Source organism: Zalophus californianus, chromosome 16, assembly GCF_009762305.2.
Source record: "Zalophus californianus isolate mZalCal1 chromosome 16, mZalCal1.pri.v2, whole genome shotgun sequence".
Taxonomy (NCBI): Eukaryota; Metazoa; Chordata; class Mammalia; order Carnivora; family Otariidae; genus Zalophus; species Zalophus californianus.
In genome coordinates, this window is record NC_045610.1 from 35,603,034 (window position 1) to 35,617,699 (window position 14,666).

Below are 14,666 nucleotides of genomic sequence, written 5' to 3' on the forward strand. Positions count from 1 at the left end.
CCAGGGGGCCACACCATGCACCCTTCCCAAGGGGGGACACCCTCACCTCTGACTCTTCAAGTCTCCTGGCTGGGCCTTCTCCAACTCTGGACAGACCTGCTTCAAGATGTGATAGTATTGCTGGGTCTTGAATTGCTTGGGGAAAGCGAGGGCTTTGCAGCCTACCTGTGGAGGTGGAGCCCCGCCCCCCCCAGCACGGTCAGCAGGGGGCTCCAGGCGGGGGCTCTGGGGTAGTTCTAACAGTTACTCTCGCTCACACACGCACACCACCTCACCCAGGTGCTACCGCCCTGACACACGCATGTGCCACCTCAACACACGCCCCAGCCTTGTGTCTGACCAACCACCCTCTCCTCCCACCCACACAGACCCAAGCAAGGACAGACTCTGGGTGTCCCCCACCTGTGCATGCCTCCCCTAGGAGCGGGTCCTACCTTCTTGAGGGCATACTCCAGCTCCATAGCCTGATAGGCTGGGTTCACGGACACCTGGTGGAGACAGCAAGGGGATGTCAGTCAGTGTCTTGGCTCGATCCCGTCCCTCTCGCCGCCCCTCCGTTCTTAGGAGGCACAGAAACACCATGTGGTCAGAGGCAGTGCCCTACACGTCCGGGCCTCCTTTGGGGGCTTCAGAAGAAAGCGCTACCCTCTGGTGGTTTGGGGGCCGAGGAGCCGGGGAGTCCCCCTGAAATATGCACTCCCTACACACCCAGCTGCGCCGGGCAAGCCCCTGCTCACCAGAATGATGCCCGCCTGAGCGGTGGCCAGCTGCATGAGCACCCACGCGTAGGAGTTGGGTCCCCACATGCCCAGCCGGTCGCCCTTGCAGAGGCCGATACTCAGGAGCCCAGAAGCAGCTTTGTCCACCTGGTGTAAACAGGGCATGAGGGGTGAGATGCGGGCGAGCAGGAAGGGGCCCATGACTCCCACCACAGCCCTTGGCCCAGGGGTTCCCAACAGAACCCGCTGGGAACGAGGGACAGGCAGATTTCCAGGCCGCATTGGGCCTGGGGCTATGCATAGTTAACAAGCATCCCAGGAGGGAGCGGTGCAGGTGACATCAGGTGCAGGTGGCCCCTTCTGCCTCAGCCCTGTGCCGTTCTCCTGCCATCCCCTGGGGTCCTCAGGCCGCCCCAGCCCCCTGCCCCACAGCCAGCTTCGGCCCCTGCAGCTCTACCCAGCCAGTGCAGCCTGGGGGCTAGCACCTGCCTACTTCGGGGGTTCAAGACCAGGACCCACCTCCTCCTTGAGCTGGGCAAAGGTCAACCTGATGTTTTCCTGGGGGACGACCAAGGCCTCTCTGTCAGGGACCCTCTGTGCTGTGGCTTCCAGGCACCGCCCCACAGTCTCGTGGATAAGACTAGGTTTTGTGAGGCCCTGGACGTAGCTGAGGCCTCCAATGGGCAGGGGGATGGTGTTATCCGCCTCTCTGGAACTGTGGGGAGACAGGGTTGTGTGGAGCTGGACTCCATCGTACCAGGCCGGGCCTCGCTGGCACCCAGGGCTGGGAGGGAGGTTGCTTACAACGTGGGAGGGGCTGCTTCAGAAACGGCCTGCCCCTGCCCCAACCCTATCCCCGTCCCCAGGAACCAGGACCCAATAGAAAGGCTCAGTCATTCTGTAACTCTCAAACTGTACTCAAAACAAAACAAAAAACAAAAAACAAAAAACCCAAAACAAAACAAAAAACCTATTAATTATTTTAAAAACAAAAACAGAAAAGGCCCCCAGAACTAAAAGTATCACACGGTCGGCTTAGGCCTGTGTGTGTTTGCTGGCCCCTCTGGGGGACAGGGGCCGGGCTCCCGCTGAGGTCTCGTGGGGAGGGGTGCAACAGGTCTCAGACCCTGTTCCCATGAGAGAGGGCGTGGCGTAGGGCCTGAGGACCAATGCGAGCACAAGCAGGGGCAGTGGCAGGCAGAGGGAGAAGCAGGCTCCTTGCTCAGCAAGGAGCCCAACGTGGCATTCGATCCCAGAACCCTGGGATCATGACCCAGCTGAAGGCAGATGTTCAACCAACTGAACCACCCAGGCACTCCTCTATTTTTTTTTAAATAGGCTCCACGCCTAGGGTGGAATTCATGACCCTGAGATCAAGACCTGAGCTGAGATTAAGAGTTGGACAATTAACTGACCAAGTCACCCAGGAGCCCAGACTTGGTTAATCTTTTTTTTTTTTTTCCTGGTTAATCTTTTTAAAGGATTGTGGTGAGACACCTAGGCCACGTGGTTCCTGCATGTGAGCTGGGGCAGAAAACAGCCCAGACAGCAGGGCTCTAAGGTCCCATGAGGCCCCACACCCTATCATCCACAGGCTGACAAACCTAAAGAACTGTTGAGCAGATTCCCAATGGCCACTATGACACCCCTCCAAAGGGATTGCATACCCCAAATCCCTACCTCACAGGCATGCGGTCAAGGGCGTGCATGTATGCCCACTGGGAAACAAGCATGCTCTTTTTCTTGGGGTTTGCCAAAGTGATGGTTGTAAGAACAAGCATGTGGAGAGAACCTGCTTAACAACAAACTGAACACAGGGTTAAGTAGGAAGAGAGAGACAGAGAGAGACAGGAAGACACAGCAACAAACTTCATCATAAGGTTTTGAATCCCTAGGCCCAGCCACATGTGATGTCTGCCTTCCTCTGGACTTTTCACTGCCAAAAGTCAATACATTCCCTCTTTAAATTTAAGCCAGTTTTGGGGGAAAAAAGCCAAATTCCATTTGTAACGACAAGGATAAAGCTGGAGGGGATAAAGCTGGAGGATGCGATGCTAAGTGAAATAAGCTATACGCAGAGAGACAAATATTGCATGATTTCACTTATACGTAGAATCTAACAAATGAGCAAACAAAGATAAATCTGATTTTATTTGCTTACAGCTGGCACATCCTAATATACCTACATTTTTCACATTCAGTGGATGACCAGGGCCCTTGAAGCCCTGGCAGGAGGCCTCCCATAGCCCAGCATCAGGATCAGGAGGCAGCAAAAGGCAAATCTCAGCCACCTTAATGGTTTTGTTGTCAACAGAGCCTGACAACAGGCTTCCTCTTATTCTCACAGTGACCAGGCGTCCTATTTTGTTTGGAACCTGGGTTCCTACTCATTCGCTGTGGATTTCAGACCAGACGGTATCCTTCTGGAAATTCTAGTTGGTAAATCAACAGGTTGATTTACATGCAAACAGACAAACAAACAAACAAAACAAAAAACAGAAAAGAAGTCCATTTCAGTTGTCACATGTATTACATCCCTTATCTTCATGGCAGCTCTGAAAGGTGCTGCGACAGAGGCCCCCAGTAAGCCCTTGTCCTTATTAAACCACCCTCTGGGTGTTCAGCTGGCCTTGGCCATGTGGACTCCAGACCACATTCCCAAACTTCCCTCGAAGGTGCTCTGGCAAGGGATATCTACAGAGAGGTACTGTGTGCAACTTCCCTTACCGGGAAGGCGCATCTTCTCTTTGTCCTTCACTGGCTGGAATGTCATCTGGAAGAGAATGGCAGCCATCTTGGGCCACCTGGTGAGCTCAGACACCGCAGAGCCGGAGAAGCTGGAGCTTGACAGCCGGGCCACGAGTTGGCCATCTCCCAGAAAAAGAAACTCCCATCTCCTTGAAGCCACGGTGAGAGTGGGTTTCTCTGACATACACTAAGGAAATCCTGAGAAGTGCAGGTGGGCAGCATGAACTCCCATTCTCCAGGTAAAGAGAGTGGAACGCAAAGAGGCCAAGTGGGCTCCTCGGGCTGGTAGTAGCTGGATCTGCCGCGGAGGACCCTCCCCCACCAAACAAATTGGGGAGAAAAAGTGGGTGGGCAATTCTGTTCTTTAGGCTTTGGATGTATCCCCCAGATTGTTGAATCTCCATTTTATTTTTTCCCCCAATTGTTTACTAATTGACGTCAAGAAACGGGGATTGGAGCAGGGCAGGACTGAAGTGGACACAGGCCACTCCTCCAAAGGACTTAAAAGACCTAGAAACTCTGAATGAATGCCCTTTGCTCATAAACATAAGAACCACCAAGTGCAAACAGTTTATTCTACTTCCCTCCTTCTTCAAACACACCCCAAAGGCCTTGGGCAAAAAGAGGGAGCCACTGCTTTTTCTGTTCTTAAACAAAGTGGCAGACATTCCATCTAACCCCAAAAAAGACACCAGAGATTTGCTTTGGGGACAAGTTGTGGTTTTCGTTTGTTATCTTTTTTTTTTTTTTTAATTTGGGTGGGAAGTGTAAGGAGTTGGAAGAGAGCCAGCAGTCCCTAAGGCTCCTACTCAAAGAACTAAAGTCCGAGAGTCTTCCCCTCATCTGCAGTTACCCACGGTGAAGCAGAGGAACCTCCTTCTGACACTTGGTCAGACAATCAATGGTAGCCTAATGCTGTGTCCCATGCCGACGTCATTCACTCGTTTCACCTCATCTTGTAGGCATTATATTGTCTCATATCCTCGCAGAACGGTGAGTATAGGAGAATAAGGTATTTTGAGAGACAGCACATTCACCTAATTTTTATTATAGTATATTGTTATAATTATTCTGTCGTTGTTAATCTCTTAGGTGCCTAATTGTAAATTAAACTTTCTCATCAGTATGTATGGATAGGAAAAAGCTTTGTATTTATGGGCTTCGGTACCAGCTGTGGTTTTAGGCACCCACGGGGGCTCTTGGAACGTATCCCCCATGGATAAGGAGAGACTACTGTCAATATTTAGTGAGGCCGGGAGTAGGAGACCTGGATTTCGTTTGGTCTCAGGAATTCAGCTGAATAGGGATCAAACCATTCCGAACACCTATGAACTCAACAGGAGATCGAAGAGGAGAGTTGCAACAACTCTCTGAACAGAGAATCTACCACTTACTGGAAGGTAGGACGTGCGGAGAAGTGAATCCGAGGCGATATTCAGGAGGATAGACGGCGGGGGAGGGGGCCTCCGTCAGCCGCTTCTGGCAAGTGATAGAGCCGCGGAGTACAAAATCGGAACTTTTAGAAGCCGGCTCTGCTGAGGGATGTCGCTCCAGTGGCTAAGCGGGGGGTGGAATCCTCCCGGGACAGTGTGGTCTCAGGACCCTCGGGGTCACAGAAAGACCGGGGGTGCCTGAGTGCGGCAGAGCTCCCAGGTATCGGAGCGGGGAAGCCGGCTGCAGAGACGGAGCCGAGGTGCGGGCTCTCAGCCCGGGGTTGCCATAAACTGTGATCCGCGGCCCAGTCGGGCCACTGCTCCTCCAGCAGGGACCCAACAAGCGGCAGAGCCGGGGAGACTCCCCTTCCTTCCCGGGGAGGAGCTGCGCGGGAACGCACCGCAGGGATCTGCTGGGTTTGGAGACTCCACACGGGGTCAGGTGCCAGAGATACAAACGCTCGGTCACAGGCCGGGTCAGCACGGAGTGCGGCCGGAGACCGGGGAGACGGGAGTGACTGACTGCTTTTCTCTGGGGGCGCACTGAGCAGGGGCCCCGAGTTCTCAGCTCCTCCGGGTGGAGATTGGGAGGCCACCATTTTCGCCCTGGTCCTCCAAAGCTATACCGAGAGCTTGCAGGGAACAAAAGCTCCTGAGAGCAAACCCGAGCAGCTTGCTTAGCCCCAACCGACAAGGGCGGGGCAATTCGGCCTCCCGAAAAGACATTTGGAAACCACGGCAACAGGCCCCTCCCCCAGAAGATCAGCACGAACAGCCCGCAAGCCAAGACCAAGTTTACCGATCAAGGAGAATGGGAGAACTCCAGCGCTAGGGGAATACTGCACATAGAATTCATGGCTTTTTTTTAACCATGATTCATTAGTTCATCAAAGTTAATTTTTTATAACTGTTTTTTTTTTTAATTTTTCTTTTTCCCTTTTTCAACCAACATCTTATCAATCCCTTTTTAAAAAAAATTTTTTTTGTTTTTCATTTTTAGAGTCATATTTTATCCCTTCATAGTAGTTACCTTATTTTTGGCATACATATATAAGTTGTTCTCTCTTTAAAATTTTGAGATACAGTTTCTTCTAACAGATCAAAATATACCCTAAATCACTAGTTATGGCTTTGTTCTAGTCTCCTGCCTGATCACATTCTCTCCCTTTTTTCTTTTTTTTTTTAAATCTTCTTTCTTTTTTCAAACAACTTATTTTATCAATTCCTTTTATAAAATCTTTTATAATTTTCATCTCTACAGTCATATTCCATCCCGTCATTGTATCAACCCTTATTTTGTACATATATGTCTTTCTTCCTTTAAAATTTTAGGAGGCACTTTTTTCTAACAGACCAAAATACGCCCAAAATCTAGTGTGTGGCACTGATCTATGCACTAGCCTGATCATATTTGATCATATTCTGCTTTTTTTGTATTGTTCTGTTTTAGTTTTTATCTTTTTTTTTCTCTTTCTTTCCCTTTCTTTTCCCCTGGTTTCAGGTCTTTTCTGATTTGTATACAGTATATTTGCTGGGGACATTGTTAACCTGTTAGCATTTTGTTCTCTCTTTCATCTATTCTCCTCTGGACAAAATGACAAGACGAAAAAAATCACCTCAGCAAAAAGAACAAGAGGTAGTACCGTCAGCCAGGGACCTACTCAATACAGACATTAGTACGATGTCGGACCTAGAGTTCAGAATCATGACTTTAAAGATACTAGCTGGGCTTGAAAAAAGCATGGAAGTTATTAGAGAAACCCTTTCTGGAGAAATAAAAGAACTAAAATCTAACCAAGTCGAAATCAAAAAGGCTATTGATGAGGTGCAATCAAAAATGGGGGCACTAACTGCTAGGATAAATGAGGCAGAAGAGAGAATCAGCGATATAGAAGACCAAATGATGGAAAATAAAGAGGCTGAGAAAAAGAGAGATAAACAACTACAGGATCACGGGCAGAATTGGAGAGATAAGTGATACGATAAGATGAAACAACATTAGAATAATTGGGATCCCAGAAGAAGAAGAAAGAGAGAGAGGGGCAGAAGGTATATTGGAACAAATAATAGCAGAGAACTTCCCTAATGTGAGGAAGGAAACAGGCATCAAAATCCAGGAGGCACAGAGAACCCCTCTCAAAATCAATAATAATAGGTCAACACCCCGACATCTAATAGTAAAACTTACAAGTCTCAGAGACAAAGAGAAAATGCTGAAAGCAGCTCGGGAGAAGAGATATGTAACCTACAATGGTAGAAATATTAGATTGGCAACAGACCTATCCACAGAGACCTGGCAGGCCAGAAAGGACTGGCAAGATATCTTCAGGGCACTAAACGAGAAAAATATGCAGCCAAGAATACTATATCTAGCTAGGCTGTCATTGAAAATAGAAGGAGAGAAAAAAAGCTTCCAGGACAAACAAAAACTAAAGGAATTTGCAAACACGAAACCAGCCCTCCAAGAAATATTGAAAGGGGTCCTCTAAGCAAAGAGAGAGCCTAAAAGCAGCATGGACCAGAAAGGAATACAGACAATATACAGTAACAGTCACCTTACAGGCAATACAATGGCACTAAATTCATACCTTTCAATAGTTACCCTGAATGTAAATGGGCTAAATGCCCCAATCAAAAGACACAGGCTATCAGATTGGATTAAAAAATAAGACCCATCGATATGCTGTCTGCAAGAAACTCATTTTAGACCCAAAGACACCCCCAGATTGAAAGTGAGGGGGTGGAAAACCATTTACCATGCTAACAGACACCAAAAGAAAGCTGGGGTGGCAATCCTTATATCAGACAAATTAGATTTTAAATCAAAGATGAGGAAGGACACTATATCCTACTTAAAGGGTCTATCCAACAAGAAGATCTAACAATTGTAAATATCTATGCCCCGAACATGGGAGCAGCCAATTATATAAGGCAATTAATAACAAAAGCAAAGAAACACATTGACAACAATACAATAATAGTGGGGGACTTTAACACCCCCCTGACTGAAATGGACAGATCATCTAAGCAAAAGATCAACAAGGAAATAAAGACTTTAAATGACACACTGGACCAAATGGACTTCACAGACATATTCAGAACATTCCATTCCAAAGCAACGGAATACACATTCTTCTCTAGTGCCCATGGAACATTCTCCAGAATTGATCACATCCTAGGTCACAAATCAGGTCTCAACCGGTACCAAAAGATTGGGATCATTCCCTGCATATTTTCAGACCACAATGCTTTGAAACTAGAACTCAACCACAAGAGGAAAGTCGGAAAGAACTCAAATACATGGAGGCTAAAGAGCATCCTACTAAAGAATGAATGGGTCAACCAGGAAATTAAAGAAGAATTTAAAAATTTCATGGAAACCAATGAAAATGAAAACACAACTGTTCAAAATCTTTGGGATACAGCAAAGGCAGTCCTGAGAGGAAAGTATATAGACCTTTCTCAAGAAAAAAGAAAGATCTCAAATACACAACCTAACCCTACACCTAAAGGAGCTGGAGAAAGAACAGCAAATAAAGCCTAAACCCAGCAGGAGAAGAGAAATCATAAAGATCAGAGCAGAAATCAATGAACTAGAAACCAAAAGAACAGTAGAACAGATCAACGAAACTAGGAGCTGGTTCTTTGAAAGAATTAACAAGATTGATAAAACCCTGGCCAGACTTATCCAAAAGAAAAGAGAAATGACCCAAATCCACAAAATCATGAATGAAAGAGGCGAGACCACAACCAACACCAAAGAAATACAAACAATTATAAGAACATATTATGAGCAACTCTATGCCAGCAAATTAGATAACCTGGAAGAAATGGGTGCATTCCTAGAGATGTATCAACTACCAAAATTGAACCAGGAAGAAATAGAAAACCTGAACAGACCTATTGCCACTAAGGAAATTGAAGCAGTCATCAAAAATCTCCCAAGAAACAAAAGCCCAGGGCCAGATGGCTTCCCAGGGGAATTCTATCAGACATTTAAAGAAGAATTAATACCTATTCTCCTGAAACTGTTCCAAAAAATAGAAATGGAAGGAAAACTTCCAAACTCATTTTATGAGGCCACCATTACCTTGATCCCAAAACCAGACAAAGACCCCATCAAAAAGGAGAATTACAGACCAATATCCTTGATGAACATGGATGCAAAAATTCTCACCAAAATACTAGCCAATAGGATCCAACAGTACATTAAAAGGATTATTCACCACGACCAAGTGGGATTTATCCCTGGGCTGCAAGGATGGTTCAACATCCGCAAATCAATCAACGTGATACAATACATTAACAAAAGAAAGAACAAGAATCATATGATCCTCTCAATAGATGCAGAAAAAGCATTTGACAAAGTACAGCATCCTTTCTTGATCAAAACTCTTCAGAGTGTAGGGATAGAGGGTACATACCTCATCATCATAAAAGCCATCTATGAAAAACCTACAGCGAATATCATTCTCAATGGGGAAAAGCTGAGAGCTTTTCCCCTAAGGTCAGGAACGCGGCAGGGATGTCCACTCTCACCACTGCTATTCAACATAGTATTAGAAGTCCTAGCCACAGCAATCAGACAACAAAAAGAAATCAAAGGCATCCAAATCGGAAAAGAGGAAGTCAAACTCTCACTCTTTGCAGATTATATGATACTGTATGTGGAAAACCCAAAAGACCCCACCCCAAAACTGCTAGAACTCATACAGGAATTCAGTCAAGTAGCAGGATATAAAATCAATGCACAGAAATCAGTGGCATTCCTATACACCAACAACAAGACAGAAGAGAGACAAATGAAGGAGTCGATCCCATTTACAATTGCACCCAAAACCATAAGATACCTAGAAATAAATTGAACCAAAGAGGCAAAGGATCTGTACTCAGAAAACTATAAAATACTCATGAAAGAAATTGAAGAAGACACAAAGAAGTGGAAAAACGTTCCATGCTCATGGATTGGGAGAACCAACATTGTGAAGATGTCAATGCTACCTAGAGCAATCTACATATTCAATGCAATCCCCATCAAAATACCACCCACTTTTTTCGAAGAAATGGAACAAATAATCCTAAAATTTGTATGGAACCAGAAGAGACCCCGAATAGCCAGAGGAATATTGAAAAAGAAAAGCAAAGCTGGCGGCATCACAATTCCGGACTTCCAGCTCTCTTACAAAGCTGTCATCATCAAGATAGTATGGTACTGGCACAAAAACAGACGCATAGATCAATGGAACAGAAATCGAGAGCCCAGAAATGGACCCTCAACTCTATGGTCAACTCATCTTTGACAAAGCAGGAAAGAATGTCCAATGGCAAAAAGACAGTCTCTTCAACAAATGGTGTTGGCAAAATTGGACAGCCACATGCAGAAGAATGAAACTGGACCATTTCCTTACACCACACACAAAAATAGACTCCAAATGGTTGAAAGACCTAAACGTGAGACAGGAGTCCATCCAAATCCTAAAGGAGAACACAGGCAGCAACCTCTTCGACCTCAGCCGCAGCAACTTCTTCCTAGAAACATCGCCAAAGGCACGGGAAGCCAGGGCAAAAATGAACTATTGGGATTTCATCAAGATAAAAAGCTTTTGCACAGCAAAAGAAACAGTCCACAAAACCAAAAGACAACCGACAGAATGGGAGAAAATATTTGCAAATGACATATCAGATAAAGGGCTAGTATCCAAAATCTATAAAGAACTTATCAAACTCAACACCCAAAGAACAAATAATCCAATCAAGAAATGGGCAGAAGACATGAACAGACATTTTTCCAAAGAAGACATCCAAATGGCCAACAGGCACATGAAAAAGTGCTCAACATCGCTCGGCATCAGGGAAATCCAAATCAAAACCTCAATGAGATACCACCTCACACCAGTCAGAATGGCTAAAATTAACAAGTCAGGAAACGACAGATGTTGGCGGGGATGTGGAGAAAGGGGAACCCTCCTACACTGTTGGTGGGAATGCAAGCTGGTGCAACCCCTCTGGAAAACAGTATGGAGGGTCCTCAAACAGTTGAAAATAGAGCTACCATAAGATCCAGCAATTGCACTACTGGGTATTTACCACAAAGATACAAATGTAGGGATCCGATGGGGTACGTGTACCCCAATGTTTATAGCAGCAATGTCCACAATAGCCAAACTGTGGAAAGAGCCAAGTTGTCCATCGACAGATGAATGGATAAAGAAGAGGTGGTATATATACACAATGGAATATTATGCAGCCATCAAAAGGAATGAGATCTTGCCATTTGCAACGACATGGATGGAACTGGAGGGTGTTATGCTTAGTGAAATAAGTCAATCAGAGAAAGACATGTATCATATGACCTCACTGATAGAGGAATTCTTAATCTCAGGAAACAAACTGAGTGTTGCTGGAGTGGTGGGGGGTGGGAGGGATGGGGTGGCTGGGTGATAGACATCGGGTAGGGTATGTGCTATGGTGAGCGCTGTGAATTGTGCAAGACTGTGAATCACAGATCCATACTTCTGAAACAAATAATGCAACATATGTTAAGAAAAAAGAAAAAGAAGAAGATAGCAGGAGGGGAAGAATGAAGGGGAGTAAGTCAGAGGGGGAGACGAACCATGAGAGACGATGGACTCTGAAAAACAAACTGAGGGTTCTAGAGGGGAGGGGGTTGGGGGGATGGGTTAGCCTGGTGATGGGTATTAAAGAGGGCACATTCTGCATGGAGCACTGGGTGTTATGCACAAACAATGAATCATGGAACACTACATCAAAAACTAATGATGTAATATATGGTGATTAACATAACAATAAAAAATTAAAAAAAATATTTAGTGAGGCCTTCAGCTACTTGGGTTGGGCATTGGAAAACATATAAATCAGTCAGGTGGGAGCCATGAACTAGAGACAAAGCCCCAACTCTCGAAAGTGCCCTCAGAGAGTTGGCGCTTGAGAATTCAGGCCGCATCTGCTGTCAGGAACCGAGGGTTTGTTTTTTGTTTTTTTGTTTTTTAAGAATTCTCTTGACCTTTGGTTGTTGGCAACTAATGTGTTCACAGTTTTATCCCCACTGCCTCACAGTGCCTGTAACGTAAGAGGTGCTCAGCGGAATGACCAAATGAGTGAATTATAAATAATGCACATAACGACCCAGTTAGCAAATGAGTGAAGCACTTGAATAGACATTTTTCCAAAGAAGATATATGGTCACCAAGTGAATGAAATGCAAATGAAAGCCATGGTGAGCTACCACATTGCACCCGCTCGGAAAGCTAGAATCAAAAAAACCAAAATAACAGGTGCTGGTGAGCATGTGGAGAAACTGGAACACTTGGGCATTGCTGGTGGGAATGTAAAATGGCAGCCAATGTGGAAACCAGTTTGGTGCTTCTCCAAAAAGTTAAACAGAGAGTTACCATGTGACCCAGCAATTCTGCTCCTAGGTGTCGACCCCCAAAAATTGAAAACAGGTGCTCAAATGCAGACTTGTACATATATGTTCATAGCAGTACTATTCACAAAATAGGCCAAGAGGAAAACAACCCAATGGTTCCAGCAACGGATGAATGGATAAACAAAATGTGGAATATCCATCCAATGGAATATTATTTGGCCATAAAAAGGAAATGAAGTATTAAGACCCACTACAGCGTGGATGGACCTTGAAAATATTATAAGCAAAAGAAGCTAGACACAGAAAGCCACCTGAGGTATAATTCCATGCATATGAAATGTTGCGAAAAGGCAAATCTATAGAGACAGAAATTAGATTATGTGATTGCTCAGGGCTGAGGGGAGGGAAGAACACAGAGGTTAGAGCTAAGGGTGTGGGGTTTCTTTCTGAGGTGAGGGAAAGGTTCTCAACTTGACGGTGGTGATGGGTGCACATATCCATGACTGCACTGGAAACTACTGAATTGTACCCTTTAAAAAACAACATGGATAATTCCACTCCTAAGGATATATCCAACAGAATTCATGCGTGCGCTCACCAAAACACAGGTCGGAGGATTTCTGTGTTATCTCCAATATAGAAACTACCCAGATAAATGCATGGTGATTTACTATTTGCAGTGTCATATGGTAACGACAGCAAAAGAACCATGACCATACCCAACAATAGGAACGAAACTCATTAAAAAAAGTTAAAGAAGCCGGATAGACAAAGGTATATACTGTCAGATTCCATTTCTGTGTACAAAACAGACAAAAGTTATCTGTGCTGTTGGAAATCAGGAGAGTGGCCAACTGGGTGCTGGTTATATGGGTGTGTACAGTTTATCAAAAATTCACCAGGGAAGCACTTAACCTATGTGCCCTTTTCTGAACCCATGGTATACTTCAATACAGAGTTTAAAAGAAAACTCTCCTACGGCTTAAGCTAGTGTTGCTCTACTCATAATTTGTAAACTAAATTTAGCGACAGATTGTGGCCTCTATTTGCCATGTTGCCACAAAAGTAAAAGCATCATGTGTCTCTTCTGTGCAAAATCCATCCATCCATCCATTGATAACTAACACTGGGCAAGCCCAGCAGACACATCTGTTGGTGATCTCGGTCCTAGATATTACTCCAAGAAAGGAAGAATCTCCTTTCTGAATGCAGCAGGATCTTCCTTCCTGAGAACGCCAGCAGATGGGAAAACAGTGTTATGTGTCCGCCGTACAATTCATGGTACACTGTGACTACTGGCCTAACCAACCTGTCTCCTACCTGGATAAGCGTCCCCCGGGTTCAGCACCGAGCAGCTCAGGGCACGTTGTTTGTTGTTTAGAATATGGCTCACTGGGCGCAAGGCTGTGGTCCAGAAGGCAGCCCCCAACTGAAATATGGCTCCAGCTGGAAACCAGAACTGGGATAACTATCTGCTTTACAATGTCGTTTCTAGGAATGTCTGTAGAGGGGTGCCTGGTGGCTCAGATGGTTAACGTCTGCCTTCGGCTCGGGTCATGGTCCCGGGGTCCTGGGATCAAGTCCCGCATCGGGCTCCCTGCTCGATGGGGAGCCTGCTTCTCCCTCTGCCACTCCTCCTGCTTGTGGTCCCTCTCCCGCTGTCTCTCTCTGTCAAATAAATAAAATCTTAAAAAAAAAAAACAGACCAAGTGGCACTGACACATGAGCCACCAATCTGCCACACACACAAAGAAAAACGACACAACGGGAGGTAAGCATAGGAAAAGATGTGCACAGCACCAATCAGAGCAGAACAACCATGAGACATTTGTTTCCCAAGAGATCAGCAAAGGTGGAAAATATTGATGTAATGTCTGCAACTTATTTTCAAGTGGTGCAAAAAACTATGGGGTGCATGGTGTGTGTGTGTGTGGGGGGTGTGGGGTGTATATGTGTGTGTGTCTGGTGTGTGTGGTATGTGTATGTGGCATGTGGTGTGTGTGTATGGTGTGTGTGGTGTATGTGGTGTGGTGTGTGTGGTGTGTGTGTATGGTGTGGTGTGTGTGTGTGGTGTGTGGTGTGGATGGTGTGGTATGTGTGGTGTGGAGTGTGGTGTGGGTGGTGTGGTATGTGTGGTGTGGTGTGTGTCGTGTGGGTGGTATGGTATGTGTGGTGTGGTGTGTGTGGTGTGTGTGTGTGGTGTATGGTGTGTGTGTATGTGGTGTGGTGTGGGTGGTGTGGTATGTGTGGTGTGGTGTGGTGTGTGTGTGTGTGTGGTGTGGGTGGTGTGGTGCGTGTGGTGTGCTGTGTGTGTATGGTGTGTGTGTATGGTGTGGGTGATGTGGTGTGTGTGTGGTGTGGGTGGTGTGGTGTGTG

The 14,666-nt window shown here is 45.8% G+C and overlaps 1 protein-coding gene across 2 annotated transcripts in view; it reads right to left on the minus strand.

Moving 5' to 3' along the window:
* ACSF2 (acyl-CoA synthetase family member 2) overlaps nucleotides 1-14,666 on the minus strand; it is a 39,993-nt gene that overhangs the window by 12,014 nt on the left and 13,313 nt on the right. Inside the window, exons 2-5 of one of the 2 annotated variants that reach the window (XM_027625594.2) lie at nucleotides 1,239-1,434; nucleotides 738-866; nucleotides 435-488; nucleotides 47-165 (exon numbers count right to left, since the gene is read on the minus strand). In XM_027625594.2, the coding sequence (XP_027481395.1) occupies nucleotides 47-165; nucleotides 435-488; nucleotides 738-866; nucleotides 1,239-1,434 (498 nt within the window). The remainder of the gene's footprint in view (nucleotides 1-46; nucleotides 166-434; nucleotides 489-737; nucleotides 867-1,238; nucleotides 1,435-14,666) is intronic. The other variant, XM_027625595.2, reaches the window with a different exon arrangement.